Consider the following 27,162-nt stretch of genomic DNA (forward strand, 5'->3'; position numbering starts at 1 on the left):
CTCCGCGGCGGAGCACCTGGCGGTGCCGGGGGACGAGAAGATGCCCAGGAGCCAGCAACCTGCCCGGGGGGCATTCAGAAGAGTGTGGCCAGCAGGGCGAGGGAGGTTCTGCCTCTCTGCTGTGCCCCGGGGATGCCACGGGAGGACCGGGGCCAGTTCTGGGCTCCCCAGTTCCAGAGGGATAGGGAACTGCTGGGGAGAGCTCGGTGTTTTGTCCAAAGGTGCTGAATCTGGGCTGGGTACCGCACTCCTGCTGCCATCACCAGCAGGGAAGAAATATCTTGAGCTGGCAGCTCCGTCTCCACCTCGGCTCTCATGTGCTGTCCTGCCAGGCTGCCCCCAGAGCTGTGGTGGAGCCTTTGGGCTTCCAGGGTGTTCCCACCATGGAGCTCTGCTGGGTCTGGGCCTCCTCGGTGGCTTGCTAAGTATGTCAGAAAAGGGCTGGTCTCAGCAGGCCTGCTGGAAACATCTGGTTTTAATTCTTCTTGAAAGCCACGACATTCATTTGGACACCAAACCACTTTCCTTTCATCTCTCTGGAGGACAAACCCTGTGGCAGAGCAGCTGACTCTCTGTCTGCCATCATCCTGCAGGAAGAAAGAGGTCATGGAAGAGCCAGGGCTTGCAGCAGACATCTCAGGAGAGGTTGGCAGCTCTCAGCTGACACTTTCCTGCTCCTCTCCCTCCCTAGAGCTCTTTTCAACTCGTTTCAAGGCTCACATTTCTGTCAGCAAGTCTCACAGGGGCTCAGAGTCTAGCTCAGACCTTATTTGCCCCCTTAATCCACCCTTGGGGAACAGACAGAACCCCAGGACCCAGCAGGAAGGAATTTCTAGAGCTCATCCAACCCCCCTGCTCCAGCAGGGCGCCCACAGCAGCGTGCCCAGGATCAAAATATCCATCTGGGTTTGGACTCTCTCCACAACCTCTCTGGGCAGCCTGCTGCAGGGCTCTGAACCCTCACACCATGGAAGTTTCTCCTCTTGCTCAGCTGGAACCTCCCTCACAGCCTCCCCTGCACCCTGCCCTGTCCCAGGGCTTGACAACCCTTTGGGGGAATAAATTGTTCTTAGCTCTCTGTGCCTGGCACCCCCAGCAAGGAGGCAGTGATTTGGCCTCTCAGTGTGTCCCTGTGCAGGAAAGGAGGCCCAGAGCCAACGTGCTGGCTGCTGGACCCCTCAGCTGCTCCCTCACATGATGATCCCAGGCTGCCTGGAAGCACAGGGAAGGTTCAGCCCAAGCCAGGCAGACTCTTGGCTGCGTTTCCAGGCCTGAGCTCAGCAGAGATGCTGCAGCGGTGTCACAGCCTCCCAGCCGTGCTGCAGGGAAGGGTTCTGCTTTCCAGGCAAAGCTGAGCCCCAGCAGCCTGGGAGAGGAGCCTGGGGCAGCTCAGGGCTGGCAGGGAGCAGCTGCTGGGTGTGATCCTGAGGAGCCTCAGCTCAGGGCAAAGAGCAGAGCTGCAGCTCCGGGATCTGCTCCCCGGGCCGGACGCTGGCTACGCCCAGAGGCTTGGCATGGAGGAAGCAGGCAGGAGCAGCACAGAGAGCAGCTCTGCCCTGCCTGCCCTCCTGCAGCTGCCACAGCTTTACCTTTCTCATAGATCCATGGAATGGGTTGGGTTGGAAGGGACCTTCAAGATCCCCCCCAGCTCCAACCCCCTGCCATGGGCAGGGACCCCTCCCACCAGCCCAGGTTGCTCAGGGCCTCATCCAGCCTGGCCTTGAGCACCTGCAGGGAGGGGGCAGCCACAGCCTCCCTGGGCAGCCTGTGCCAGTGTTTCACCAGGCTCAGTGTGCAGAGCTTCCTCCTGGTGCCCAGCCTTGGCTCAGGTGGGTCTTTGCCTACCCATGAGCTTTCCTTCTTGCTGCCCTTCTCGGCCAGCCAGGAACAGCCAGGGGTATGGAGTGAGCTGACCTGCAGAGCTGAAGGATGCCTCTGTTTCATCCAGGACTAGGAGTTCCTGGCAGAGCAGAGTGAATCATGCAGGAGAGAGCTGGAGCAGGAAGTGCTGCTGCCAGGCTGACTCAGCCTGGCTTCCCTCTTGGACCTTGGACAGGAGGCAGCTCTGGGGGCTGTTAATGTTTAACTGCACCAAAAGTCCCCTGTGCAGCAAAAGGCAGCTGAGAGGCTTCAGCTTCTGCCAGGAGACCTTCTGCTTTGCCAGGAGCTGTGCTGGGGACAGGACCTCAGTGCTCAGCTCTGCCACTGGGACTTCCAAAGGGCCTCTGGGAGTGGGATGAGGAAGGAGATGAATAAACCAAGGGCATGGATCAGGGCAGCTCCCAGCCCTGTGCCTTGCAGGACACAACCTAGGAGGGCAGAGCAACAGCAGCGACTGTGCTCAGTGATCTCCAAAGGGCACTTGCAGAGCCTCTGCCTTTCTGCTCTCCTCCCTCTGCAACCCCTCACATGTCCTCACAGGACTTGTGCCATGGTGCTTCAGAGCTTGTTGTGGTTTACTCCTGCCCTGCTTTATCAGAACAGGAGAAGGGAATGTGGGGACTGACAGAGAGTGTTTGGAAGTGGAAATAAAATTCCACTTTAATCACTGATTAAACAAAGCAGTGGCACTGTTGGGAAGGGTCACCCAGAGTTCACTGCTTGGGTGGAGATCTCGACCCCAAAAAACTCCCTGTGGGTGTCTGAGCATTGTCCCTACCAGGGGAGGAGGGGGTGTGGGGGGGTGGTGTTCCTTCAGCAGCTGCCTCACCCTACCTGCCAGGGCTGGGCCTCTTCTGCAGGAAGCTGAGCAGCCCCAACAGTCAGAGGAGCAGCCAAGAGTCCCTCAGGAAGTGCTGCTGCTGCTCCCAGAAGTGAGACACTTGGATGAGAGCTCAAAAAGGGAGGGCTGAAGACAGAAAATATTTCATAGGATTCTTCTCCCTGGTCTAAGTCCACTGCTGGAGCTGCATTCTGCTGCTCTCAGAGTACCAGGAGGAAGGATGCCAGCCCCTGGAGGGAGCAAGCCCCACAGGGGTGCTGATGATCACCCCGAGGCTGTTGTCCTGGCACAGGTTGGTCACAGCTTGGTGACTCCTTGCCCTTCACACCTCCAACTCGCCACAGGCTCTTACCCACCCCCAGAGAGCAGCTTTGGAATCAGTGCAGAGCCCAGAGCTGTCAGCTGCAGCTCAGCAGAGTTGGCACTGCTGGGGCTCTGCAGCCACCAGCAGCCAAAAGCAGGCAGTGGAGGGTTGGCTGCGTTCAGGAAGGAGCCTGAGGAGAGGCCACAGCCCTGGGTTTGCTCTCACAGAGGCTCCTGGGTGGTTCTGTGATCCAGGTTGGAAAAGGCCTCTAGGATCAAGTCCAAGGGGCACTGCTGCGAGCTGCGGGCACAGCAGAGGCCACGTTAAACACCTGGCAGCGGTGGGGAGGCTGAGCTGCGGCCCTGATCCCATGCAAGTACTTTTTAACTCGGCCATTGGGTGCTTCACACCTCCTGGAGACAGCATGGGTGCAAAGGAGGAAGCACCTGCAGCTATTCCTGAAAGCACCCTGCACAGATAAGCATCGGAGGAGCTGCCGTGCAGGCTGCAGCAGGAGCGCTCTGGCATGCTGCTGAGGATACAGGCTGCAGGCTCAGGAATGCAGCTCACCTGCCTGGCTGCTGAACCCCTGGCTGCCTTGTGCTGAAGCAGAACAAGGCTGGGGGGACCCCAGCGCCGGCACACAGCCGCTCCTCACAGCACCGTCCAGCCGCTCGTGGAGAGCAGGCTGTGGCCTCCCGTTCACCACGGCCACGGCTCTGAGACCCTTCTGCCTTCCACTCTGTCCGCGGCTCCTCGACTTTTCCTCCTTCCACCGTGGCTACGGCTCGGAGACCTTTCCTTCCGCCTCCCCGTGCTGGGAAGGTGCCCGCGGGTCCCCAGCCCACCCTTGGCGGGCTCCGGGCCGCGCACACCAACTGCCAGGACAGCCCCGCACGGAGCAGACCGTAGGAAAAGGCGGAAAGGAGCTCCCCGGTTCCCCCACAGCAGAGCGGGCACCGAGCATCCCTCAGCCCCGCCGGGCAGCACCCCCCGGAGCCGGGGGGGGGCAGTGGGGCAGTGCGCATGCGCGGGGGAAAGCCCGTGGCCGGGGGGGGGGGGGGGGGGCTGGGGGCGGGCCCGGGGCGGGGCCCGGGCGGCTCGCGAGCGGCTCGCGGGCGCGGGGCCGCAGTCGCCGCCTCGGCCCCGACAGGTGCGCGCGAGACCTGCCTCCGGCCGCCGCAGGTGCGTGGGGACCGGGGGAGGGGGGGGAGGGGAACAGCGCCGCCGGGCGGGCGGGGGGAGCGCAGCCCGACCCGCAGCCCGACCCGCAGCCCGACCCGCAGCCCGGCCCGCAGCCCGGCCCGCGCCGGTGCGGCCGCCGGTGGGGCCGCCGGTGGGGCTGTGCAGGTGCCCGCGACCCCCCGTGCCCGCCCCACGCACAGGCGCCGGTGGGCTTCTCCTCCGCTGCCGGACCCCGCTGGCGGCACCCGCGAAGGGCAGCGGGGCTCTGTCGGCTCGCCCGGGCTGGGCAGGTGTTGGCAGCCCGGAGCGGGATGCCAGGGGTTCCGCTTCTGCGGGGCAGTGACAGCCGCGGCGGGAGGCAGGAGCGGCCCTGTCCCGCCGCAGCGCGGCGCGGGGGGCGTCGGGGAGCGGTGCTGGAAGCGGCGCGGAACGGCGCTCTTAGGACCGCGGGAAGGTGTCCCTCAGGGCCACCTCGGAAAGGCGTGCGGCCGGTCACGGACACCCCAAGCTGGGGGACTGCCTGCCTGGCTCCCAGCCGCTCGCTGCCGGCCGTTCCGTTCCCCCTGCCCTGCGCTCCCCGCTCGGCTCTTAGCTGATGAGATGCTTGGGCAGATGGCCCTGCAGACGCTTCAACCACCTGTCATAAGGCAGCCAGCTCAGCTCCGGGGCAGGTGTCACTGGAAAAGGCTTTTCCAGGCTCTTCCCCGATGTCAGCTTTTTCCTCCTGTTCAGTTCTCAGCTAAAGCTGTCGGAGGTGAATCTGGTGCCTGCCAGAGGCTCAATCGCAGCCCTTCCCCTCCTGAAGGTCTTGCACAACACCAGGTTCCCTGTCCCCTCCTCCAGCTCCTGTGGCCTCCCTCCTGTCTCCAGCCCGACCTGGCTGTGTTGTGATCCCCAGGATCTCTGTTTTAAGGACTGTCCTGCAGTGGCTTGGGTCGAATCACTCAAGAACCAGCAGCACAGAGCTGCTTGAACTGAGTGGAACCCTGAACGTAGGGGAATGTGCTGAGAGGGAGGAATGGTGTCAAAAATGTGGGAGCACAAGTTTCAGGGCCCTTCAGCCTTCTGGTTTGTGTCTGAGATGGCAAGCATGCTGCTGAGCTTTTCTGTCTGAAGGTCCTAGCAGCAGCCCCTGCTTTTTTAGGGAGAGGTTTTGCCGGGCCAGGTTTGGTTGTCTGAATGCACCTGCAGAGGAAACGCTTGGGAAAGAGAGCAGAAAGAAAACCCACAGCAGGGGGAAGCTCCTCCACAAAGAGGAGTCAGTAGGAGCTGCAGTGGAATGCTTGGGCATCAGACCCAGGTTTATCTTCTGAACAATTAAACCAGATTTTGTTTTCTCAGTGCTTTACTGGAGCTGTCCTTCCGTGGGAGGTGCTCTCAATGGGGACCTGTTATCCTTGCCAAGGGAGAGGCTTCTCCTGAATGCCTGCTCCCTGGGCACTGCTGCCTCTGTTTTTGTCCCAGGCAATTCAAACTGCAGAGCTGGGCTTCAGGTGAGCTCCCCTTTGGCTTGAGGTTAACCCCAAAACAAAAGTGAAAGAGCAGCCTTGTGTGGCAGGCTCAGGATTCATTTTTTTTTTCAGCATGGATTTGTGTCTGGAGGTTTGGGTTGGTTTTTTTCCCAGCAGCAAATTCTGTCAGTCATGAAATCACAGCCTGGGCCAAACTGAGCTCTCCCTGTGCTCTAATGAGATCCTTTTCTCCCTGGGATGATCCTTGGGGCAGGTGGCAAAGGCTGGAGTCAGGTGGGGGTTGGTCTCTTCTCCCAAGGAACAAATGATGGAACAAGAGCAAATGGCACCAGAGGAGGTTTAGGTTGGACATGAGGAGCAATTTATTCTCCCTCAGGGTTGTCCAGGCCTGGCCCAGGCTGCCCAGGGCAGTGGTGGAGTCCCCATGCCTGGAGGGGTTTCAAAACTGAGAGCAAGCATCCTTCTACTCCAGTCTGGTGCCCAAAGCCAGGCTGGATGGGGCCTTGAGCAGCCTGGGCTGGTGGGAGGTGTCCCTGCCCATGGCAGGAGGGTTGGAACTGGATGAGCTTTAAGGTCCCTTCCAACCCAACCCATTCTGTGACTCCATCAATCTATGAACATCAGAGCCAAACCAGCCAGACTCCCCTTGTTTGCCTCCATGGTTCACCCTCTGCCCCTCAAGCCAGCAGCTGAGCCACTGGCTGCACCAAGCCTGCACTGCTCCTGCTCTGCATTGCCTGAGGTGAGCTAAGGAGTGGGAGAGAAAGCCCTGCCTGCACCCCCAGCTCAGCGAGCTGCTCATCTGCTGCCTGTTTTCTCGCCGTGCAGCAGCAGGGAGCAGCACTGGAGAGGCTCCTCTGGCTCCAGCACCAGCTGGACGCTTCCAGCCCCAGCGCTGGGATTTGCTGAGGATCACAGGGCCAGGGAGGCTCTGCCTGCTGCAGCTGAGCTCTGGGCTCAGGCATTGGAATCCTCAGGCTTTGTCATTCTTCAGCAGTCCTGCTCCAGGCCTCCAGCACCCTCACACCAGAGAAGTTTCTCCTTTTGCATTCCAGTTTGTGCCCCTTGCCCCTTGTCCTGTCCCCTGGACACCACTCAGCAGAGTCTGGCCCCAGCCTCTTGCCCCCCACCCTTTAGTTCTTGCCCAGCATTGCTCAGATCCCCTCTGGGGCTGCTCTTCTCCAGTGCTCTCAGCCTTTGCTCCTCACAGAGCTGCTCCAGGCCCCTCAGCAGCTTTAGAGCCTCCTCTGGATTCCCTCTAGCAGTTTCCTGTCCCTCTGGAACCGGGCAGCCCAGAACTGGCTCCAGTCCTCCAGCTGTGGCCTCACTGGGGCAGAGCAGAGGGGAGGAGAACCTCCCTTGCCCTGCTGGCCACAGGCTACCAAGCTTTGTTTTATGTCAAGTTGTCTCAGGGTGTTTCCATTTGCAGTGTGGCTGCTGGTCAAACAGGGCTGTACTCAGACTCCCAGGATTCTGGGACCTGATGGTGATGGAAAAACCTGAGGAAGGGCTGAGGCAGGCTGGAGTTGGCCCTGCAGGAGCAGGCACTGCACTTGCTGCAGGCATTGTGTGACATCAGGCCAGGGAGAAAGGAAGAGAGGGGGAAAAAAGGAAAGGCGTTGCCCTGCCAGCTTTATTTGTGTCTTATCAGAGAGCTCTTTAAATGAACCTCCCCTCCTTTCCTCCCTCACAAAAGCAAAATGAGTAGGGGAAAAAAAGCAATAACCTGCTGTGCAGGCTTGTGGTGAGAGGGTGCAGAGGATCCTGGAGCAGGGGAGGGGAGAGGGTTGTGGAGCAGGGGAGAGCAGAGGATCTTGGAGCAGGAGAGGGGAGGAGGATCCTGGAGCAGGGGAGGAGACAGGGTCTTGGAGTAGGAGAGGGGAGGAGGATTGTGGAGCAGGGGAGGAGAGAGGGTTGTGGAGCAGGGGAGAGCAGAGGATCTTGGAGCAGGAGAGGGGAGGAGGATTGTGGAGCAGCAGAGGAGAGAGGATTGTGGAGCAGGAGAGGGGAGGAGGATTGTGGAGCAGGGAAGGGGAGAAGGTCTTGGAGCAGGAGAGGAGAGAGGATTGTGGAGCAGGAGAGGGGAGGAGGATCGTGGAGCAGGGAAGGGGAGAAGGTCTTGGAGCAGGAGAGGAGAGAGGATTGTGGAGCAGGGGAGGGGAGAGGATCTGGGAGCTGGAGAGGGAAGAGGGTCATGGAGCAGGTGAGGGGGGCTACCACCAGCCCTTTAGGGAGCTGGTAGTTGTTGCAACAGGAGGTACAAGAAGGATGTGGACCTGTTGGAACTGGTCCAGAGGAGGCCACAGCAGTGATGGCAGAGCTGGGAGCCCTCTGCTGAGGGCCAGGCTGGGAGAGTTGGCGTGGTTCAGCCTGTGGAAGGCAGGAGGCTCCAGGGAGACCTTCTGGTGGCCTTGCAGTGCGTGAAGGGGATGGTCAGAAAGCTGGAGACACTGCTGAGCAGGGCTTGTTGGGGACAGGACAAGAAGGGATGCTCTGAAACTAAAAGGAGGAGTTTCAGACTGGATGTAGAGGACAATTTTATACAGTGAGGGTGGTGAGACCCTGGCCCAGGCTGCCCAGAGAGGAGGAACCTGCTCCATCCCTGCAGCTACTCCAGGTCAGGTTGTTGGGGCTCTGAGCAACCTGCTCCTGCTGTGGATCATGGACTCATGGAACTGCAGAGGTGCTGGCCCAGATGACTTTGCAAGGTCCCTTCCATCCTAACCTCTCCTGTGGCTGAGGTCTGCAGCTGCTGCCCCCAGCACCAGCCTGGTGTCAGCTCACAGGGAGCTGCTGCTGAGCTGCTGCAGAGCTCAGGAGTGGATGAGGAATGTTTGCATGGGAAGGGCATCCCCTTGGGTTTCCTAACTCCAGCCTGACATAAATGCAGCACAGTTGGGTTAGAAACCAGAAGAAGAGAGGGCCCTGGGGCCTCCTGGAGGGCACTCCTTTGTGTGTGTAGGAAATGCAGAGCTTCACAGCTGGCATCCTCTGCAGCCAACACTTTGCTGCTTCCTCCTGTCCTGGCTGCAGCTTATTTCCCAGCCAGTCACTGTGGGCAGTGTTCCTATCAAGGGCTCCATCTCGATGGCCTCTCAGAGGAAATGATTGTTGTCAGCTGGTGGCTTTATTTCACCCATTGAGGCCCCAGATCTGAACCCTCAGGAGCTGGTGGCACTGCTGCGCTGGGAGCACCCCAGTGGGGACTTTCTGTCGGGCCAAAAGCAGCCTGAGCTGGTTGGAGGTGCCCCTGGTGACTGCAAGGGGGTTGCCCAAGATGCCCTTTGAGGGGTCCCTTCCAACCTGATGCAGCCTGGAAGTCCCTCCTGAAGCTGCTCCCCTGGCTCCTGCTGACTGGGGCTGTGCTTTCTTCCCCAGCAGGTGTCTGTGGGGACAGGATGGAGCCTTCCCCCTTCAACAGAAGACAATGGACTTCTCAGTCCTTGAAAATCACTGCCAAAGAGCTTTCTCTAGTCAACAAGAACAAGTCATCAGCTCTCATGGAGAGGTTCTCCAAGTAAGTGCTGTGAGGCTTGGCAGCTGGTGCAGTGAGATGGCAGAGAGCTGTGGGCAGTGAAGTTTCTGCTTCAACAGGAGCTGGGCAAAAGGTTTTCCAGGTTGCCCAGGGAGGCTGTGGCTGCCTCCTCCCTGGAGGTGTTCAAGGCCAGGCTGGATGAGGCCTGGAGCAGCCTGGGGCTGGTGGGAGGGGTCCCTGCCCATGGCAAGGGGTTGGAGCTGGATGATCTTTTGAGTTCCCTTCCAAGCCAACCCATTGCATGGATCTGTGAAAGCTGAGTGGTGCTGCCTTAGATGTGAGCTCTGGAAGGGCTTTCATTTCCTTCAGGGATTATCTAGACTGCAGCTTGGCTTCCCAGTGGGATTTGCTGCCACAGTGCAGTGAAGTTTTGGAGTACTTAAATCTTGAGGGTGGGGGGAGAAAAAAAAACCTTTCTGGGGTCTCCAGGGGATGGAGAAGTGGAATCCAGACAGGGTCTAAGTGCCCCTGGAAGTGCCCTGGCCCAGGGGAAGCTGCTGGCTCCCACTGCTATTGTTCAGGTAATTTATGCCCTCGTTGGAGCTTGATTGCAGACCCTGCTCATCTCCTAAATGTTGATAATCCTCTGGAAAAGGCTTACTGGAAGTAATCCAAACTGCCAGTCCTTAATCAGCCAGGTCCCTGCACACAGCAGCAGCTCCTCGCAGGCTCCCAGCCCTGCTCTGGGGCTCTGCAGTCACCTGAAGAGGTCCTGCAGGGAAGGCTGCAGAGAGACCTTTCCTGAGGGTGCCTGGAGGCAGGACAAGGGGCAGTGGTTTGGAGCTGAGGCAGAGCAGGGTTAGAGTGGAGCTGAAGAAGAAGTTCTTCAGCAGGAGGGTGGTGAGAGCCTGGCACAGGCTGCCCAGGGAGGCTGTGGCTGCCTTCTCCCTGGGGGTGATCCAGGCCAGGCTGGATGAGGCCTTGAGCAGCTGAGCCTAGCTGAGAGAGGGTCCCTGGGCAGGGCAGGAGGGTTGGAGGAGAGGAGCTCTGAGCTCCCTTCCAACCTGAGCCATTCTGTGGCTCTGAAAGGACTTTGATTGGGGATCAGAGGTGGCTTATCTTCAGAGGGCTGTGATTACTGTTTCCACTGCTGGGGAGGCTCAGCTGCTGGGGAAGCAGCTGCTGAATGGGTGCAGTTTACAACTCAGCATAGTGAAAGAAAGTGGCACTTATGGAGATCTCTCTGCCGATGCCAAGCTGTAATTTGTCACAGTTCAGCAGCTGCTGGATAAATAGCTGAGTTATTCCTGCCAGGGGGGGCACAGCAGACAGCTGGGTGCTGAAAACAATCCAGCTCTTCCAAGGTAAATGCTTTGGATTTGGGAATGAGAGTGCCTGGGTAATGAAAAAGACCCAGGGCTGTGTGTTGCTGCTGCAAACTGCACTTCAGTGTTGTCCTTGCATTGTTCCTGCTGCTCTCTGCTGCTGTTTTCCCAGCCTCTGGTTTGGTTGGATGGGTCTGGGGCAGTGCACGGAGTCCTCAGTGGGGAAAGCAAACCTCAGCTGGCTGCAGGAGCATTCAGTGTTCTGCTTAAGAAACTGTTTGTGGTGGTTTGTTCCCCCTACCCTCTCTCTTTCCTCTGTCTCAAAGGTATCAGAAGGCAGCTGAAGAGGCCACTGCTGAGAAGAGGAGAGCTGTGAGTGTTTATTCCCCGGCAATAAGCAGCAGCCTGCAGTGGGAGTGGGGCAGCTTCGTGCAGTGCTGCTGCGGTGCTTGGGGTTTGGGAATGTCAAAGCTGCTGCCCTGTGTCCTGCAGCAAACTTGGCTTGGGCAAGGTGTTTGCTCTCTGAATCATCCTCCTGACCCTTTCCCAGGGCGAGTGACAGGAAAGCAAACCCAGTTCCTTGCCCAGAGCTATGTGCTGAATCACCAATTCGCTCCTAAGCAGAAGGCAAAATGGTTTAACCACAGGACAGGAATCTCCAGGCTGTGTTCTTAGCTGCAGGCAGCCCTGTGGTAGCTCTTCCTTCCTTAACTAACATCAGACAGGCTGCTTAAAAGCAGCTGAAGAGCTGCCCTGTGTCTTTGGTAGCTTAGAATGCATCAAGCGGGGGGATCTTCCCCAAGCAGGGTTAGGCTGGGGCTGAGGAAGAAGTTCTTCAGTACCAGAGGGATGAGACTCTGGAACAGGTTGCTGTGGATGCCTCCTCCCTGGAGGTCTTCAAGGCTAGGTTGGAGGAGGCCTTGAGTAACTGAGCCTAGTTGAGAGGGGTCCCTGCCCGTGGCAGGGAGCTGGAACTGGATGGCCTTTAAGGTCTCTTCCAGCCCAAACCATTCCATGAATCTGTGGATGAAATCTGCTGCACAACTCTCAGGGACCCTCAGGCTGGCTGGCAGGGACCCATCCAGTCCAGCCCTCAGCCTGAGCTCCTCTGTTCCAGCCTTTACCTGGCACCTTCAGTGCTGTCTGTTCAAGACAAGAAGATGATCTTTTGTTTAAGTCTGGGTGGACTCAAGTTAATTTGCAAAGCAGCATCCAAAACACAAGCAGAAGAGTAATAGGGTGAGGGACTTAAATCCCAATATAGCTTCTAATCCTGGCTAATGCCTGCAAAGCCTTGCAGACCTGCTCCACTTGCAGGGAGTTTGATGCACCCTGGGCTCCATGAGGGACAGGCAGCGGAGATGCAGTGGTGCCAGGTAATTTAGGTGGCAATCAATCAGACCTGGGCTGGGCTGGTGCCCTGGGGAGAGGGTAATTAGTAAGGCAAAGCAGTTGGAGAAGTGTTTTGAGTCTGAGGGGTGCTGCTGTGTGTGGTGAGGCAAAGCCTGCTGAAAGCTTTCAATCTGCTGAGAGAAAGGCAGGAAAAATCCAGCAACTGATCTGGAAGTCCTAAGTGGGAGGCAAAAGCTCTTTGCTGTCTGCACTGAGCTGGGGTGGAGAGAAACCCAGGGCAGAGCTCTTGTCCCTGGAGCACTGCTGGTGGCTGGGGGGCACCACTCCAGCTCAGACCAGCAACGATTCCTGAAGGCTGAGCTGGAACTTTTTGGGGGCCTGTTGATTGCTTCTCCTGACCCAGCTGGGAGGTGTGGACACCCTGGGCACGGAACCCACCTCTCCTGTGGCTGCTTTTGCTCCTCTCTGCTTGCTCTGGGAGTAGGGACCCCGGGGGGGGTTCGCTCCCTTTTCCCTCGCGTGTGGATTGAAGCCTTTTGTGTGTCATTAACTCATTAGAGCTCGACTCCCTTTTCCCTTATAAGGCCATCCTGTTTGCTCACTTCCTGCCTTCCCTCCCGATTTTCTCTTCTCCCCCCCTCCTCCCTTCCCTGTCCTGGATGCTTTCTCCATGTGGCACAGTTGTAACCGTTCGCAGCTGTCTGCAGGAGCGGGGAGCGGAGCTGAGCCTTTAACTTCCTCTGGCACCGGGAGGAAGCGCTGGGGCTCCATCAGCCGGCTCCCTGCAGCCCGCTGCTTGCTCTTTGCAGAACGCAGACGGTCTCCCCCCTCACCTCAAGCGGGGCACCCTCAGCCTGCTGAAGAAGAAGTGGGAGACCCCAGCCTCGGCGGCCGAGCCTCGCAAGGAGCCTGTCCGGAGCGGCGGCGCCGAGCCCAGGCACAAGGTCGGTGGCCTCGGGCTCGCAGTGGGGAGCGGCTCAGCCCCTTCCCCAGCTTCCCAGCGGCCCCCGGGGGCTGGCGAAGCACCCGACGCCCAGGTCCCTCCTGCGGGCACCTCTGGCCAGCTGCAGGCTCCCGCAGCTGACAGCAGAAAGCTCCGGAGCCACGCACCGGAGAGTGGGAGAATGGAAAACTGCCTGCGAGAGGCCAGGGAGGTGGAAAAGGCTGAAGGCAGCGAGAGCTCGGAGCCCTCGGGCAAGATCGAGAAGTACAACGTGCCGCTGAGCAAGCTCAAGATGATGTTTGAGAAGGGAGAGGCGGCTCAGGGCAAGGTAAGGATCCGTCCCGGGGCATCCCGAGGGAAAGCAGAACTCTGCTGCCTCGGGAAAAGTCCCCGGAGGGAGTGGCTCCCGGCTCCGGGCTCCGCGAATCCCGCGGCTCATTGTTTCGGCTGCAAACACAACGCAGCCGCTGCCAGCAGCTCGGCAGAGCTCCGCGGGCGCCTGCGGGGCGCTCCGAGCTGGCGCTTTGCGTTTCGGGGGTGGGTTTGGGCTGCAGAGGCGCTTTAAAGGTCTGCCTTGGGTTGGAAGGGAGCCTTAAAGGGGCATCTTTGGGTTGCGAGGGACCTTTAAAGATCGCCCAACCGACTCCCTGGAGGAGGCCAAAAGTGAGTTTGCTTGCGGGAGGGGCGCAGGGGACCCGGGGGAGGTCGTGAAGGGCTGGCTTTGGGCTGCTTGGATCTTTCCAAGCAAGCTGGGATCGCTTGTGCCTGGTCTCCAAGTGATGGAAAGGCGGCTTGGCTGACCCAAAAGAGTCCAAATTCGGTTATTTTTGTGGGTGTGAAAGAAAAAGGAAGGGTTTGAGGTGAGCTCCCCAGTCTCCAGCAGCTGCAGTCGAGCTGGAAGCGCTGCCCGAGCCGAGAGGCTTTCCCATAGCCATGAGTCACTGATGCGCAGAGCTGGAAACATCTCCACCTCTTCCTCGCTCCTCTTCCTCCCTCCCTCCCCTTTTCCCCTCGCTCCTCTTCCTCCTTCCCCCCCTCCCCTTTTCCCCCTCGCTCCTCTTCCTCCTTCCCCCCCTCCCCTTTTCCCCCTCGCTCCTCTTCCTCCTTCCCCCCCTCCCCTTTTCCCCCTCGCTCCTCTTCCTCCTTCCCCCCCTCCCCTTTTTCCCCTCGCTCCTCTTCCTCCTTCCCCCCCTCCCCTTTTTCCCCTCGTTCCTCTTCCTCCTTCCCCCCTCCCCCTTTTTCCCCTCGCTCCTCTTCCTCCTTCCCCCCCTCCCCTTTTTCCCCTCGCTCCTCTTCCTCCTTCCCCCCTCCCCTTTTCCCCCTCGCTCCTCTTCCTCCTCCCCCCCCTTTTTCCCCTCGCTCCTCTTCCTCCTTCCCCCCCTCCCCTTTTTCCCCTCGCTCCTCTTCCTCCTCCCCCCCCTCCCCTTTTTCCCCTCGCTCCTCTTCCTCCTCCCCCCCTCCCCTTTTTCCCCTCGCTCCTCTTCCTCCTCCCCCCCTCCCCTTTTTCCCCTCGCTCCTCTTCCTCCTTCCCCCCCTCCCCTTTTTCCCCTCGCTCCTCTTCCTCCTTCCCCCCCTCCCCTTTTCCCCCTCGCTCCTCTTCCTCCTTCCCCCCCCCCCCTTTTTCCCCTCGCTCCTCTTCCTCCTTCCCCCCCTCCCCTTTTTCCCCTCGCTCCTCTTCCTCCTTCCCCCCCTCCCCTTTTCCCCCTCGCTCCTCTTCCTCCTTCCCCCCCTCCCCTTTTTCCCCTCGCTCCTCTTCCTCCTTCCCCCCCTCCCCTTTTTCCCCTCGCTCCTCTTCCTCCTTCCCCCCCCTCCCCTTTCCCCCTATCTTTCCATCTTCACAAATGTTTCTTATCAGTAAAAAAAAAAAGAATCTTCACGGGGCAGGGAAAAAAAGCCCTAACCAACCCCCCCCGGGCTGGGAGAGCTGTCCAAAGCGGCTCTGCCCTCGCGAGTTTTGACTTGCAAATGCAGAGGGCTTGCATTTTTCCTACCCCTGCTCATGAAATCCGATCCCGCATGTGGACTGCAGACTGCCTGGCCCCGGGGGGGAATTGCTTAACTACCAAATGAGTTGCACATGCTGGTGGCTTGCAACACAGGCCCCGGGCCTCGATTCTGGTGGCTTTTCCGCTTCTCTCAAGACTTTCCCGGACTCTCCTGGCTTTTGTTTGCCTGCGAGCCGCAGGAGGTGGCCCTGCCCCCGGGGCAGGGGGTTGGGGACAGGCTGGTCGCGGAGGACCCAACCCGCCCCTGCCGTGCCGGTGTCTGGGGCGGCCCGAAGCTGAGCTCTGTGCCTGGCGCTTCCCGAGCTCTGTGCTGGGCTCAGGGCGATGCTGAGGCTGAAGGAGGATCGCCGCGGAGCAGCCTGCACGGAGCGGGGACTCTGCAAGTCCCCACAAGCGTGCCAGACACTCCCAGGCTGAAGCTGTCACGCACCTGAGGGAAGGGGCAGGCTTGTCCTAGCTGAGCTCTTTTCCACTCAGCAGAGTTACTGGAGCCTTAAACCGCAGCACTGGAAAATATTTCCCATGGTAATGGAAAAAAAAAGAGAGCTTTTTCCAGCTGCATTTTCCTTCCCTGGTGGAGCTGCAGCCTGGGTTTTCCCAGCCAGCATCTCCCAGTGCAGCTCAGACTTGGGAATTGCCTCACTTTGGTGACCAGCAGCTAAGGAACTCGTTGGAGGTTGGGTGTGGGGGCTGGAATGTGTGGTTGGAGCATCTTGCCAAAGCTGCCTTTTCTTCCCCCCCCCCCCCCCCCCCCCCCCCCTTGCTTTTTAGCCTCAGTCCTCATTTCCCCTGGCTCTGCTGTAACCCTTCCCAGGGTGGGGATGAGGATCTCTCACCTTCTGGTGGCTTAGAGGAGGGAGGACGGAGCCAGGCTCTGCTCGGTGGTGTCCAAGGAGAGGACAAGGGGCAGTGGGCACCAGCTGGAGCAGGGGAGGTTCCACAGGAACAGGAGGGAAAACTTCTTCCCTGAGAGGCTGCTGGAGGCCTGGAGCAGGCTGCCCAGGGAGGCTGTGGGGGGGTCTCCTCCTCTGGAGACTTTCCAACCCCACCTGGATGTGTTCCTGGGTGCCCTGCTCTGGCCAGGGGTAGGATTCAATGACTGCCCAGGTCCCTTCCAACCCTGGGACCTTCAGCTGGGAGAAGCGGAGCCAGAGGCTCCCTGAGGCCCTTTCCAACCTGAGCCATGCTGTGAAAACTTCCAAGCTGAGGAGGTCAAAGGAAGCTCTGCACTCCAGGAGCAGTTCTCAAAGCTGCTGAAGTGGAGTTTCTGCCTTTTCTTTTCTGAGCATGAGGTTCTTCTGGAGTTTGGCCTCAAGAGAGGAGTTTCAGCCCTGACCCAGGCAGGCAGAGCATGGCTACAGGGCAGCCCTTGCAGTGCTGCAGCCTTGCAGCTGGTGATTATCCTGCAATCTGAGAATATTGATCTCTTGGCACCCTCCTGCTTAAGCTGCAGCCTTATCAGCCCTAATGAGGGCACTGTTTGGTATCAAATGCATGAGGTGGCCACAGCAAAACAAGAACCTCCAGGTACCTCCTATCACAGCAGCCTTTATTCTCCTGTCTGCTACTGAACACAGATGGACTCCTGTGATAAATTGTCCATAGGCTGCAGTGGGTTGGAAGGGACCCTCCAAGGGCATCTTGCCCACCCCCCACCCCCCATTGCAGGCAGCAGGGACACCTCCAACCAGAGCAGGCTGCCCAGGGCCACATCAAGTCTGATCTTGAATGCCTGCAGGGATGGGGCCTCAACCACCTCCCTGGGGAACCTGTGCCAGTGTCTCCCCACCCTCACTCTAAACAATTCCTTCCTCCAGTCTCAATCTCTCCCAGCTTCAACCCACTGCCCCTTGTCCTATCACAAGTGCAGAGTCCCTCCCCTGGCTTATCAGCAAAGGGAAGTCAAAGGGCATCTCCTGACCCCTCCAGGAGATTGTTTCAGGCTCAGGCATTCTGTGACCAAACTCTGCTGGTTGAACAAGATGTCAGCTGCTGCTCTTGAGTGTCCCAGCAAAGCAGCTTTGCTGGGGACACCTCCACCTCTTAGGGGATTATGGGCAGCAGGCTCTGGTGGTGCAGGCAGCTGAGAGGTGCTGCTGGGGTCTTGTCTCCAGCAGGTCCCCAGAGACCAGAGGAAGGCAGCAGCAGGGAGGAGGATCTCTGAAAACAGCTTCTCCTCAGAGGACTTTGATGTTGGGCCAGGAGAGAAGAGCCATGGCACAGCAGGTCAGTGAAGATCCTGCTCTGGGTTTGGGGGGGCTTGGAGGGGGTGGGGGTCTCCTTTGGGTTATAAAACAGCTTTTGCCTTTCAGAAAGGGAAGGAGGTGCAGCCACCCTCTGTCTGTAGGGTGCCAGGGAGCTTTTGTGCTTCACTGAAGTCTTGCTGGGAGTTTTAAACCTTGACCATGGGAGCCTCAGCAGGTTGAGCATGGGAGGGTTGGAAGGGACCTGAGAGCTGTCTGCTCCAACCCCCCTGCCACGGGCAGGGACAGCTTCCTGGGGCTGCTGTTGGATCTCCCTGCTCAGAGGGGTTGTGCCCTTGCTTGAGCAGTGCTGGAGGAGCTCCTTACCCAGGTTTGTTATCCCCAGGAAGGGACTGTGGTGGCTTGAACAACCTGCAGGCATCAGAGGCTGGGAGCTCCTGGAAGGTCATTTATTTATCAGCCTTTACTGAACAGTGAAGCTGCTGCCAAGGAAGTCAGACAGCAGAGCAGCCACAGGAGCTGGCTCCTGCAACCTGCCTGACAGCAGACATGAAAGCAAAGATGTCCTGGAGACAGCTCTGCCTCTGGGCCCTGGGGGTCACCCCTGTGATGCTTTTTGCAGGGCACCTTGTGGATAGCAGCCCAGAGAAGGCAGAGAGCAGGAGGAGCCTGGAGCTGCCTCGTTTAACAGAGACCTCCATCAAGGACAGGTTGGCCAAGTACCAGGCAGCTGTGTCCAAGCAGGGCACCTCCCCAGGCCTCACTGCCATGGTAAGTCTGTCCTGTCACTTGTCCCAGCCTGGGAAGCAGCTCTTGTGCCCAGCAGGCTGCCAGAGGGCAAGGCCATTGCCTTCACTCAGCAGCTTGTTCCTTTTCCAGATGCAGGGCTGGGGTCAAACTGAGAGAGGCTTTTCCAGCTGGTGAGAAGCAATCCTTCCTGTGCAGGAGAGGGAGGGAGAGGGAGCAGAGGGTTGTGGAAGGGGTTGGGTTCAAGGGACCTTGAAGATCATCTGGTGCCAACCCCCTGCTGTGGGCAGGGACACCTTCAACTAGCCCAGGCTGCTCTCCCTGCACAGCCCCAGCCCCCTCAGCCTGCCCCACGTGGTGGGGGGGAAAGTGCTGCTGCAGCCCTCTGACCACCTTTGTGGCCTCCTCTGGACCTGATGCTGGGGAAGGGCATTCAGAAGGCTGTGCACAGAAGCTCCAATGTGTGGTTCCATCCCCATCAGATGTGGCAGTCCAGCAGGCTGCTGCTGGTGGCTGCTTCATGTGAGAGAGGGGAGGCCTTGTGAGGGGCAGGAGTGGCTCTGCAGGGACCCTGTGGCAGTGAAGGAAGCACGAGGTTCATTCAGCTGGGCTGCTTGGGGCTCTTTTGATCAGGCTGAAAGATTCTCTTGTGAAAACCTCCCATGAGGCAGCTTGTCAGGAGCACAGAGCTCAGCAAACAGCAGAAGTGGAAGGTTTTGAGTGGAACTGAGGCTTTTCTGGGGGTTGCTCTTCTGTTGAGGTGCAGTTTTCAGCTGCAGAGTGCTCTGGGTGGTGCTTGTCCTGAACCACTTGGCAGTGTCAGCTGCAGAGTGAATGTTCTGGAGCAGGCAGAAGGGCACTGAGCAGGAGACCTGGGAGGTGATTTTCAGTCAGGGAGGGTAGAGAGAAGTTTGAGAAGTGCTGGACTGCCCCAAACCCCACAGAAATCCTGCAGGCCCAGCTTGGCAGAGAGCTGGGGTGGAAGGGACCTTCAAGATCATCCAGCTCCAGCCCCCTGCCATGGGCAGGGACCCCTCCTACCAGCCCAGGTTGCTCAGGGCCTCATCCAGAGAACCTTGAGAACACCTCCAGGGAGGAGGCAGCCACAGCCTCCCTGGGCAGCCTGTGCCAGGCTCTCCCCAGCCTCACTCTCAAGAATTTCTTCCTCCTCTCCACTCTCAGTCTCCTCTCTCCCAGCTCAAAGCCATTGTTCCTCATCCTGGCACTCCCAGCCCTTGTCCCAAGTCCCTCCCCAGCTCTCCTGGAGCCCCTTCAGGTACTGGAAGGCTGCTCTGAGGTCTCCCTGGAGCCTTCTCCACTTCACCCTTCACTAGAATTTGTCTCCTCCCAAGCCTGGGCAGACTTTTCTGCCTCCTCCTTTAATGAGCACTTTGTGTACCAGAAAAAGAGCCTGAACAGGATTCCCAGGCACAGAGCCAGTGAGTGGAGTCCTAGGGACAAGAACCTGTCACCTTTCAAGTGCTTTGTCCTATAGAGTGAGATTCAAGCCAGTGAGAGTGAACTGGAGAAGTACAAATCTGAGCAGAAGGAGAACCTGCCACCAAGTCTTGAGGACTCCATTGCCTGGCAGGATGGGGAGCAGGTAAGATGCTCAAGGACTCCACTTCAAGTGGAACTGCTTCACAGAGCCATAGAATGGTTTGGGCTGGAAGGGACCTCAAAGATCAGGGCAATGGCTTTGGGCTGGAAGAGAGCAGATTGAGACTGGAGAGGAGGAAGAGATTCTTGAGAGTGAGGCTGGGGAGAGCCTGGCACAGGCTGCCCAGGGAGGCTGTGGCTGCCCCCTCCCTGGGGGTGTTCAAGGCCAGGCTGGGTGAGGCCTGGAGCAAGCTGAGCTGGTGGGAGGTGTCCCTGCCCCTGGCAAGGGGTTGGAGCTGGATGATCTTCAGCCTTCCAACCTTAACCCATTCCATGGCTCTCTGAATCTGTGAAAGACTAAGCAGCCCCAGACCCAGGCTGAGGCACTTCCCACCCAGTCCCTGTGCTTCTCCTCAGTGGGGGATGCTCAATGTCTGGCATTTGCTTCCTTCATGACCTTCCTTCATCATTTGCAGCCTTCAGCTGCTTGCACTGAACCTTTCCATTGGTGATGCTCTGCAGCTAACCAGGTCACAGCAGCTGAGAGTTTCTCAGGGTAGCTGCCTCAAACCATTTGAGCAGCAGCAGTGCCTCAGGGCCTTGCTCTGCAGGGGGGGCAAGGGCTGGGCACTGCCTTGGACCCAGCTCTGCTGAGTGCTGGGTTGGCTTTGGGGATGGTTAGTTTGGTTGGGGGTTGGTTTGTGTTTGGTTTTGGGGGGCAGGGGCTCTTGGTTTGCTTTGCTTTGGGTTTGGTTTTTGTTTGCTTGGTTTGGTTTCTCTGTTGTTGTTGTTTAAACGTTTGCCTGTTTCTGAAGGAGCAGGGAAGGTCTTTATCCCACCCAGGGAAGGGCAAACTTCCAGGGCTACAAAAGCTGTTGGAAGAGTCAGCTGTTAACTGGGTTGTGGTTTTTTTGCCCCCCAAAAAGCCCTTTGAATGGTTAAAGATTTGTCAAGTGTTGGAGGCAGCCACGAGGTTGATGGATTCCAGGAATGATTTGGGTCAGAAGGGACCTTCCAGCCTCTGTCCTGCTTGGCCTCCAGGGATTTCTGAGGAAGAAAACCCAGGAGGTGCCACCACCAAACCCAGGGGCTGGAGGTGTCCAAGCTGCAGGTGTTGGGGAAAGCAAAGCCAGGATGTGTGAGCACCGTGGCAGAGGACCTGAACGCTGCAAAAGCTGTGAGCTCCTGAGGATGGAGCAGGGATTCACCTTGCTGGCAGCCCCCTGGACTCTGCCTTGTGCCTTACACAGCATAAAAGCAGCTGCAGCTGCAGCTCAGCAAGGCTGGGCTGGCTCTGATTGAGTGCTGAGGGTGGCAGAGTGCCCACTGTGTGACTCAGGCTGCAGAAGGTCAGAGCTGCTCACTGTCTGCTGCTACTCTCTTGCAGGGCTCTGTAGGTGACAACAGTTTGGCTTCCCACTCTGCCCCCCTGGAGGATGACAACGGTAAGCACTCAGCTGCCTCAGCAAGAGCAGAGCACAGGGCTGAGGACAAGCTCTGGCTGCTCAGCTGGGTGCAGCTCAGTCCTGTCAGGTGATGGATTGGACCCACAGGACCCTGTCTTGCACTCAGAGTCTGCCCTGTGCCTGACTCCAACCTGAGCAGAATTTTTCAGGCTTAGAAGGTTGTTTGCAGCTCCAATTGTGAGACCTCTGCAGCTCCAAGACCTTTCACAGAGCCATGGAATGGGTTGGGCTTGGAAGGGACCTTCAAGATCCCCCCAGCTGCAGCCCCCTGCCATGGGCAGGGACAGCTCCCACCAGCCAAGGTTGCTCAAGGCCTCATCCAGCCTGGCCTTGAACACCTCCAAGGAGGGGACAGCCACAAGCTCCCTGGGCAGCCTGTGCCAGTGCCTCCCAGCCCTCACTGGAAAGAATTTCTTCCTTCTCTCCAGTCTGTCTCCTGGAGGTGTTCAAGGTCTGAGGGTACTGAGGACAGAATGTGTTAGCCTGTGGCTGGCAGCATTGCTCCTGGGGCTCTCAAGTGTAAGCTTTCCATGGTTTCAAGCCCTGGTAATGACCTCTTCTTCCTCCTCCTCTGCTCCTTCAGTTGGACAAAGCTTGGAGGGCCAGCCAGAAGCTCAGAAGCCTGTCAGCATGAAGCAGCAGAGCTGTGGCTCTAAACCAGCTGGCCAGCCAGATGCAGCTCAGCCAAAAGCAGTGAAGGTAAAGCAGCAATTCAGTCTTGGACAGTTGGTGATGGTTGTGTGGTCACAAAGGGGCTGACAGGACCTGCATCAACCCTGCTCTGTCCTCCTCAGGCTGGGTTCATGAGGTTACCTCCTTTGGAATGGAGAACCACATCCAGCCTGGCTTCTTCAGAGACTGCTGGAGCTGCTTGCTGGGAGCACATCCCTGGGACAGAGGCAGCTCCTCTTCAGTTCTTCAGCAGGAGGGTGGAGAGGCTCTGGCACAGGCTGCCCAGGGAGGCTGTGGCTGCCTCCTGCCTGGGGGTGTTCAGGGCCAGGCTGGATGAGGCCTCGAGCAGCTGAGCCTAGCTGAGAGGTTGTCCCTGCCCAGGGTGGGGAGGTTGGAGGAGAGGAGCTCTGAGGTCCCTTCCACCCTGAGCCATGCAAGGGCACTGTGGTGAGCAGGAAGGCTGAGTGGGGGCTTCTGGAAGGTCCCATTCCCTTTAGCAGGAGGCAGAGGCAGACTTTGTGGGGCAGGAATGTGTTTGCTAATCTGCTTAGGCACCAAGAGCAGTGCTGGGGGCTTGACCACGCTGCTCTGTCACGTGTGCTGTCTGCAGTTGGGATCCCTGTTGCCTGGGCTGCCCCAGACTTCCTGGCTCGCTCCTGAGGAAACAACTGGGCTTTTGTTCATTTCCCCATCTCTGAGAGGAGCAGCACTGACCTCAGCAAGCCCAGGGAGATGTGGCTGCCCAGTGTAAAGGCCAGTGTGTGGAACCAGAGCTGCCTGCAGCACTTGTGGTGATCTCAGCCTGCTGGAGCTGCACAGGGCCTGTGTGTCGTGGTCCCCTGAGCCACCTCTCTGTATGATCAGAACCCTTTTAGTGCTCTCTGCCTTGTTACTGCTTTAGATGCTGCACAGCTGAGCTAGAAACCCAGCTGCTGTTTATTCATGGATGGTTCCTATTTGTCTCTTCCAGCTTCTGTTTCCTGTTCTTGGTTCCTAACCTCTACTCCTGCCTTCTGCTTCCCTCCTAATGTGAGCTCAACTCTCAGCTCTCTCTCAAGTGTTGTAGATTTCTTGGGCTTCACCTTCCTCCTGTAGCTCCTCTTTCTCTTCACACCCCAAAAGGCCTCTCCATCAGACATAGGGCTCATTGCTACCCAAGTAAGTTGCTCTGCTGGGCTGGGGAGGTGGTGCAGAAGCAGAAGCCAGCCCTGCCTTGTCACCAGGCTGCCAGGGACAGCCACGCTCCGACTGCTGCCTCGCTCCCTGCGGCGAGCACCTGGCAGCAGACCTCTGTCTGCAGCCAGCTCTGAGATTTCATTCAGTGACTCAAAATTCCCTGGGGATGATGGACTTTGTGCCAGAGGAGCCCTGAACTCCTGCTGGGCACGCTGGCCTCGCAATCAGACCTTGCATCTGCTTCAAGCAGTGCCTTCCAAGTGCAAAGCCCTCTGAAACTGGACCCAAACTGGCAGTGAACCTGATGGCTGTGACCAAGTGACTTCAGCTGGCTCTGTCTTCAGCAACCAGCCCCTCATGGGTTAGAACCTCCACTGCCTAACCATTGTTTCTAGTCTGGCATCAGTGCATTGGGTGTAATTATGGCTTCCTGTCACCTTCCTGCTTCATTTGGTTTTCTTTGGCCATCATCTTTTCCCCTTGCAATACTTCTGTGAGCTTGTAGCAGCTCAGGTTTGGTTTGGGGGGCTTCATTTTCCTTTAGCCATCACATTTTCCTTTAGAGCTCTTCAGTTTGTGGCAGGCAATTCTTTGGCACAGGACAGCTGCACCCCCAGTGTGCCCCTGCAGCCCCCTGGAGCGTGGCCACTGCTGCTGAAGCGGTTGGGATCGACCTGCAGCCTGAGGCTGCCAACTGATCAGCTCTCAACTTTAGTTAGTTATTTCCCCACCCCCACCCCCCCCCTAAAGTATTTTCCCTGCTGGCCAACCTTGGTAGATGCCAAGAAGGGGATGGCACCAAGTGACCTGTGGCAGGGACTTGCTTCCTTGCCGCTGGCAACGGCTGCCGCGCAGCGCAGCTCTGCGCCTTGCAGCTGCAGCTTGCTCCTGCACTCAGCTCCCTCAGGAAGCTCTTTGTGAGCTCATGACCAATCTTTTTGGAGCTTTTTAACCTCAGCCTTCTGATCACTGTAAGCCTCTTGAGGGCCCTGTGGCCTGAAACCTGAGTGTGGTTCCTTTGGGACAGCACTGGATTTACTTACCCATGGAGTCAGGAGGGTTTCCTGCTGCCTGTGTCTGTGCTGAGGCTGTTTCCTCCTCTGAGGAAGCCCTGAGCAGCCTGCTCTGCTCCTTTCTCTTCCCACCCTCTACCTTTTTGTTTGTTTATTTGTTTTCCAAGGTCATTTCAGCTCTTTCTCCACTGTTTGTTTTGGTCAGTCTCACACTGGCTGTAAGCTCTTTCCTCCTTGTCCTCAGGAGGAAAGTGGAGGCTGCAGGAGCAGATGAGGCTGCTCCTTGGGAACTGGCTCAAAGCTCAAACTGGGCTCTGGTATTTCCATTGTTCCTTCTCCACTGTTGCTCAACTCTGTGATGCTTCACTGGGGCAAAGCCCTGGCTGGCTGTCAGGCCACAGCAATCCTGGGGGCCTGCCACAGTCTCTCCCTGCTTGGTTGCCCACCAGACCCCCACTCTGCCAGCACTAGTGGCATAGAGAGGGAATTGCTGCAGCTTTTCTGTGTGCTCTGGGAGCTGTGCATGAGCCCACACCGAGTCCCCCAGCAGCTGGCTCCTTTCCCAGCCAACAAGCTTCCTCCTCTTCCCACAGAAGTTCCAGCTGCCAGTGAAGGAAACCTGTGTTGGGTGTCAGAAGACTGTGTACCCCATGGAGAGGCTCTTTGCCAACCAGCAGGTCTTCCACATCAGCTGCTTCCGCTGCTCCTACTGCAACAGCAAGCTCAGGTGAGCTCCCTGCTGCCTTGGGCTGCCCTCTGAGGCTTTCCTCTTGCCCCTCTGCTCTGCTCAGACCCCACCTGCAGCACTGCATCTGGTTCTGCTGCCCCCAGCACAAGGAGGTCCTGGAACTGATGGAGCAGGTCTGGAGGAGGCAATGAAGATGATCAGAGGTTGGAGAACCTCCCCTGTGGGGACAGGCTGGGAGAGCTGGGGCTGTTCAGCCTGGAGAAGAGAGAGCTCCAGGGAGACCTTAGAGCAGCCTTCCAGTAGGGGCTACAGGAGAGCTGGAGAAGGACTTTGGACAGGGGCTGGCAGTGCCAGGATGAGGGTCAGTGAGCTGTGAGTGGGGAGATCTGGAGAGGAGGAAGAAATTCTTGAGAGTGAGGCTGGGGAGAGCCTGGCACAGGCTGCCCAGGGAGGCTGTGGCTGCCCCTTCCCTGGAGGTGTTCAAGGCCAGGCTGGATGAGGCCTGGGGCTGGTGGGAGGTGTGAGCCTCTGGGTGGCTGAGGGGCAGGATGTTAATGTCTGCCTCTGTGTCTTCCCAAGCAGCCTGGGCACCTATGCATCCCTGAGGGGGAACATCTACTGCAAGCCTCACTTCAATCAGCTCTTCAAATCCAAAGGCAACTACGACGAAGGCTTTGGGCACAAGCAGCACAAGGAATTGTGGGCAGGCAGAGGTGAAGGTGAGGAATCCCCAGAGAAAACCAGCCATGGTGTGACTGCAGCAGAGAGCCCCCAGAGCCCAGGGGTGGAGGATGCCCCAATTGCAAAAGTAGGAGTCCTGGCAGCAAGTATGGAAGCAAAAGCTTCAGCTGTGCCTGAAAGGGAGGAGAGACCAGCGGAGACCAAGAAGCTCAGGATCGCCTGGCCGCCTCCCTCTGACCAAAGTGTTCAAGGAAGTGCCTTAGAGGAGGGCATCAAAGTTCTCAAACCCAAGTGGCCCCCAGAGGAAGAGAATTCCAAGCCAGAGGTGCTGGAGGAGGTGGACCTGGATCTGAAGAAGCTGAGGAGATCTTCCTCGCTGAAGGAGCGGAGCCGTCCCTTCACCGTCGCTGCCTCCTTTAGAACCCTGTCTGTGAAAGGCCACAGAGCAGAGAACTCCTCCTCCCCTTCCAAGGCAGAGAGGGAGATGCTGAGGAGAAGTGAAGGGCTGGAGAGAGAGGCTGTGGTGGACAAAAAGCCAAGGGAAAAGAAGGCTGAGAGCAGGAACATGCAGAGTGCTGAAGAAAGGAAGGGGGGGGAGGAACGGGAATTGTCTGGCATCAAAAGGGAGCAGAACTGGGTGGAAAATGGCCAGGTGAGCACAGAGACAGACGAGGAAGAGCATGGCAGGGAAGAGCAGGAAATCCCAAAGGAAGAATCCCTTGAACCAGAGTCCCCCACGCTTCCCAGCCTGGGCAATGTGACTGCTAAGGAATCCTCCCTGAACCAGCACCGCAGATCCCAGGATGTTGGTTTCTGGGAGGGGGAGGACGTGGAGGATCTGTCTGTGGAAGAGCAGATCAAAAGGAATCGTTACTATGAGGAGGAGGAGGAGGATGAAGAATAAATTGGCCTTCCAGCAAAACTGCTGCCAGGTGCTGGGCCTTCTCAGTGGGTGTTCTTAGCTTTAACCAGCAGCTCTCCTCCACCGGACCGATGCTACGCTGCACAGCCCTCAAGGGAATCCCACCTACAGATGATCTCAACTTGAACAAGACTCTGGGAGCCTGCAAGGAGTTCCTCCAGGTGCTTTGGAAGCCAGGGGCTGGCTGTGGGGAGGGCTCCACAGGGAGGGGCTGCCCTCTCTCCTGGAGCTCCAGACTGTGTCTCACTAGCAGTTTACACCACCCCCCCTGCACTCCGCCGTGGGTGGTGTGGAGCAGACTCTGGCACGCTGCTCTGGCCACCTCCAGATGCCACTGCAGCGCTTAGGGACCGGTTTCAAAGGGACTTTCTGGCCTGCTTTTAACACTTGGCTAACTTCATGCACTTTAAGACGTGCAAAGGGCACAGCCAGGGTGGCTCTGAATGGCATCAACTCCCCACCCCCACCCCCCCGAGGCTGTGCTTGGCATCCACCAGCTGCAGCATCTCAGCCCGAGTGCAGTGTGCTCCTTCCTCTCTCCAGACTGCCAGCTGAAGGCTCCCTGCTCCCTTCTCTTTCCCTCTGTGCAACTGGAATGCTGTGGCCCATTGCTGGAGCCACCCCTCTTGGAGTGCTTTCCCTCCCACCCTCCCCCCCCAGATCCCTCTGAGGACCAGGCCACCCTTTTGCAGTAGCCTGCAGGGCATTACTTTGGCATTTCCAAGTGGAGGAGTTTCATTTGGGGGTTTAATGTTTGGGGTTGGGCTTTGGGGGGGGGGTGGGGGTGGGGGGTGTTTATTTTTCTCTTTTAACTTGGGAGCTCACCATTTTAAACTGCAGATAATACTTGTTTGAAGGCCTTTTTGGCAGCTTTGCACCAATCTGCCATCAACCTCTTCCTCATGGCTGGAAGGAGGGGGGAAAAATCACCTCTGGAATGGGGTGGGGGGGAAAAAAGGGGTCAGGGCAGTGAAACCTTCTGATTGCTCCCCTCAAAGCTTCCTTGGCTTTTAAACTTCATCTCTTTGAGGAATGGTCAAATCCTGGTGGGTGGGAGGAGGATGCCCTTTGCTGTTAGCTTCCTTTGTGCTGCATTCTCCAGAGAATTAGCTTTAACTCTTCCTCGAGGTGTACAGGACTCTGCTCTTAACACTCCTGCTAACTCCAAAACCTTCAATAAACTTTGGTCATTTGCATTAAAATGGAAGT

General features: G+C 58.1%; 1 protein-coding gene across 1 annotated transcript; it reads left to right on the forward strand.

Moving 5' to 3' along the window:
* The first annotated feature begins 5,538 nt into the window (after positions 1–5,538).
* Positions 5,539–26,164, forward strand: LIMA1 (LIM domain and actin binding 1). Its single transcript, XM_054177475.1, has 11 exons — positions 5,539–5,704; positions 9,062–9,200; positions 10,810–10,855; positions 12,646–13,107; positions 16,876–17,011; positions 17,612–17,760; positions 19,232–19,339; positions 20,723–20,780; positions 21,385–21,500; positions 24,256–24,389; positions 24,933–26,164. Exons 2-11 carry the CDS (start codon positions 9,082–9,084, stop codon positions 25,933–25,935), a joined length of 2,331 nt encoding a protein of 776 aa, XP_054033450.1. The 5' UTR covers positions 5,539–5,704; positions 9,062–9,081; the 3' UTR covers positions 25,936–26,164.
* Positions 26,165–27,162: the final 998 nt, after the last annotated feature.

Source organism: Dryobates pubescens, chromosome 40 (assembly GCF_014839835.1).
Source record: "Dryobates pubescens isolate bDryPub1 chromosome 40, bDryPub1.pri, whole genome shotgun sequence".
In the NCBI taxonomy this organism is placed as follows: domain Eukaryota; kingdom Metazoa; phylum Chordata; class Aves; order Piciformes; family Picidae; genus Dryobates; species Dryobates pubescens.

What these genes read in the sequence shown, in the direction of transcription:
- LIMA1 (XM_054177475.1), top strand. Translation starts at nt 9,082, where the DNA reads ATGGAGCCTTCCCCCTTCAACAGAAGACAATGGACTTCTCAGTCCTTG. An exon ending in GAAGAGCCATGGCACAGCAG is followed by an intron (nt 17,012 to 17,611) that starts GTCAGTGAAGAT and finishes TGCTTTTTGCAG; the next exon opens with GGCACCTTGTGGATAGCAGC. An exon ending in CTCAGCCAAAAGCAGTGAAG is followed by an intron (nt 21,501 to 24,255) that starts GTAAAGCAGCAA and finishes CTCTTCCCACAG; the next exon opens with AAGTTCCAGCTGCCAGTGAA.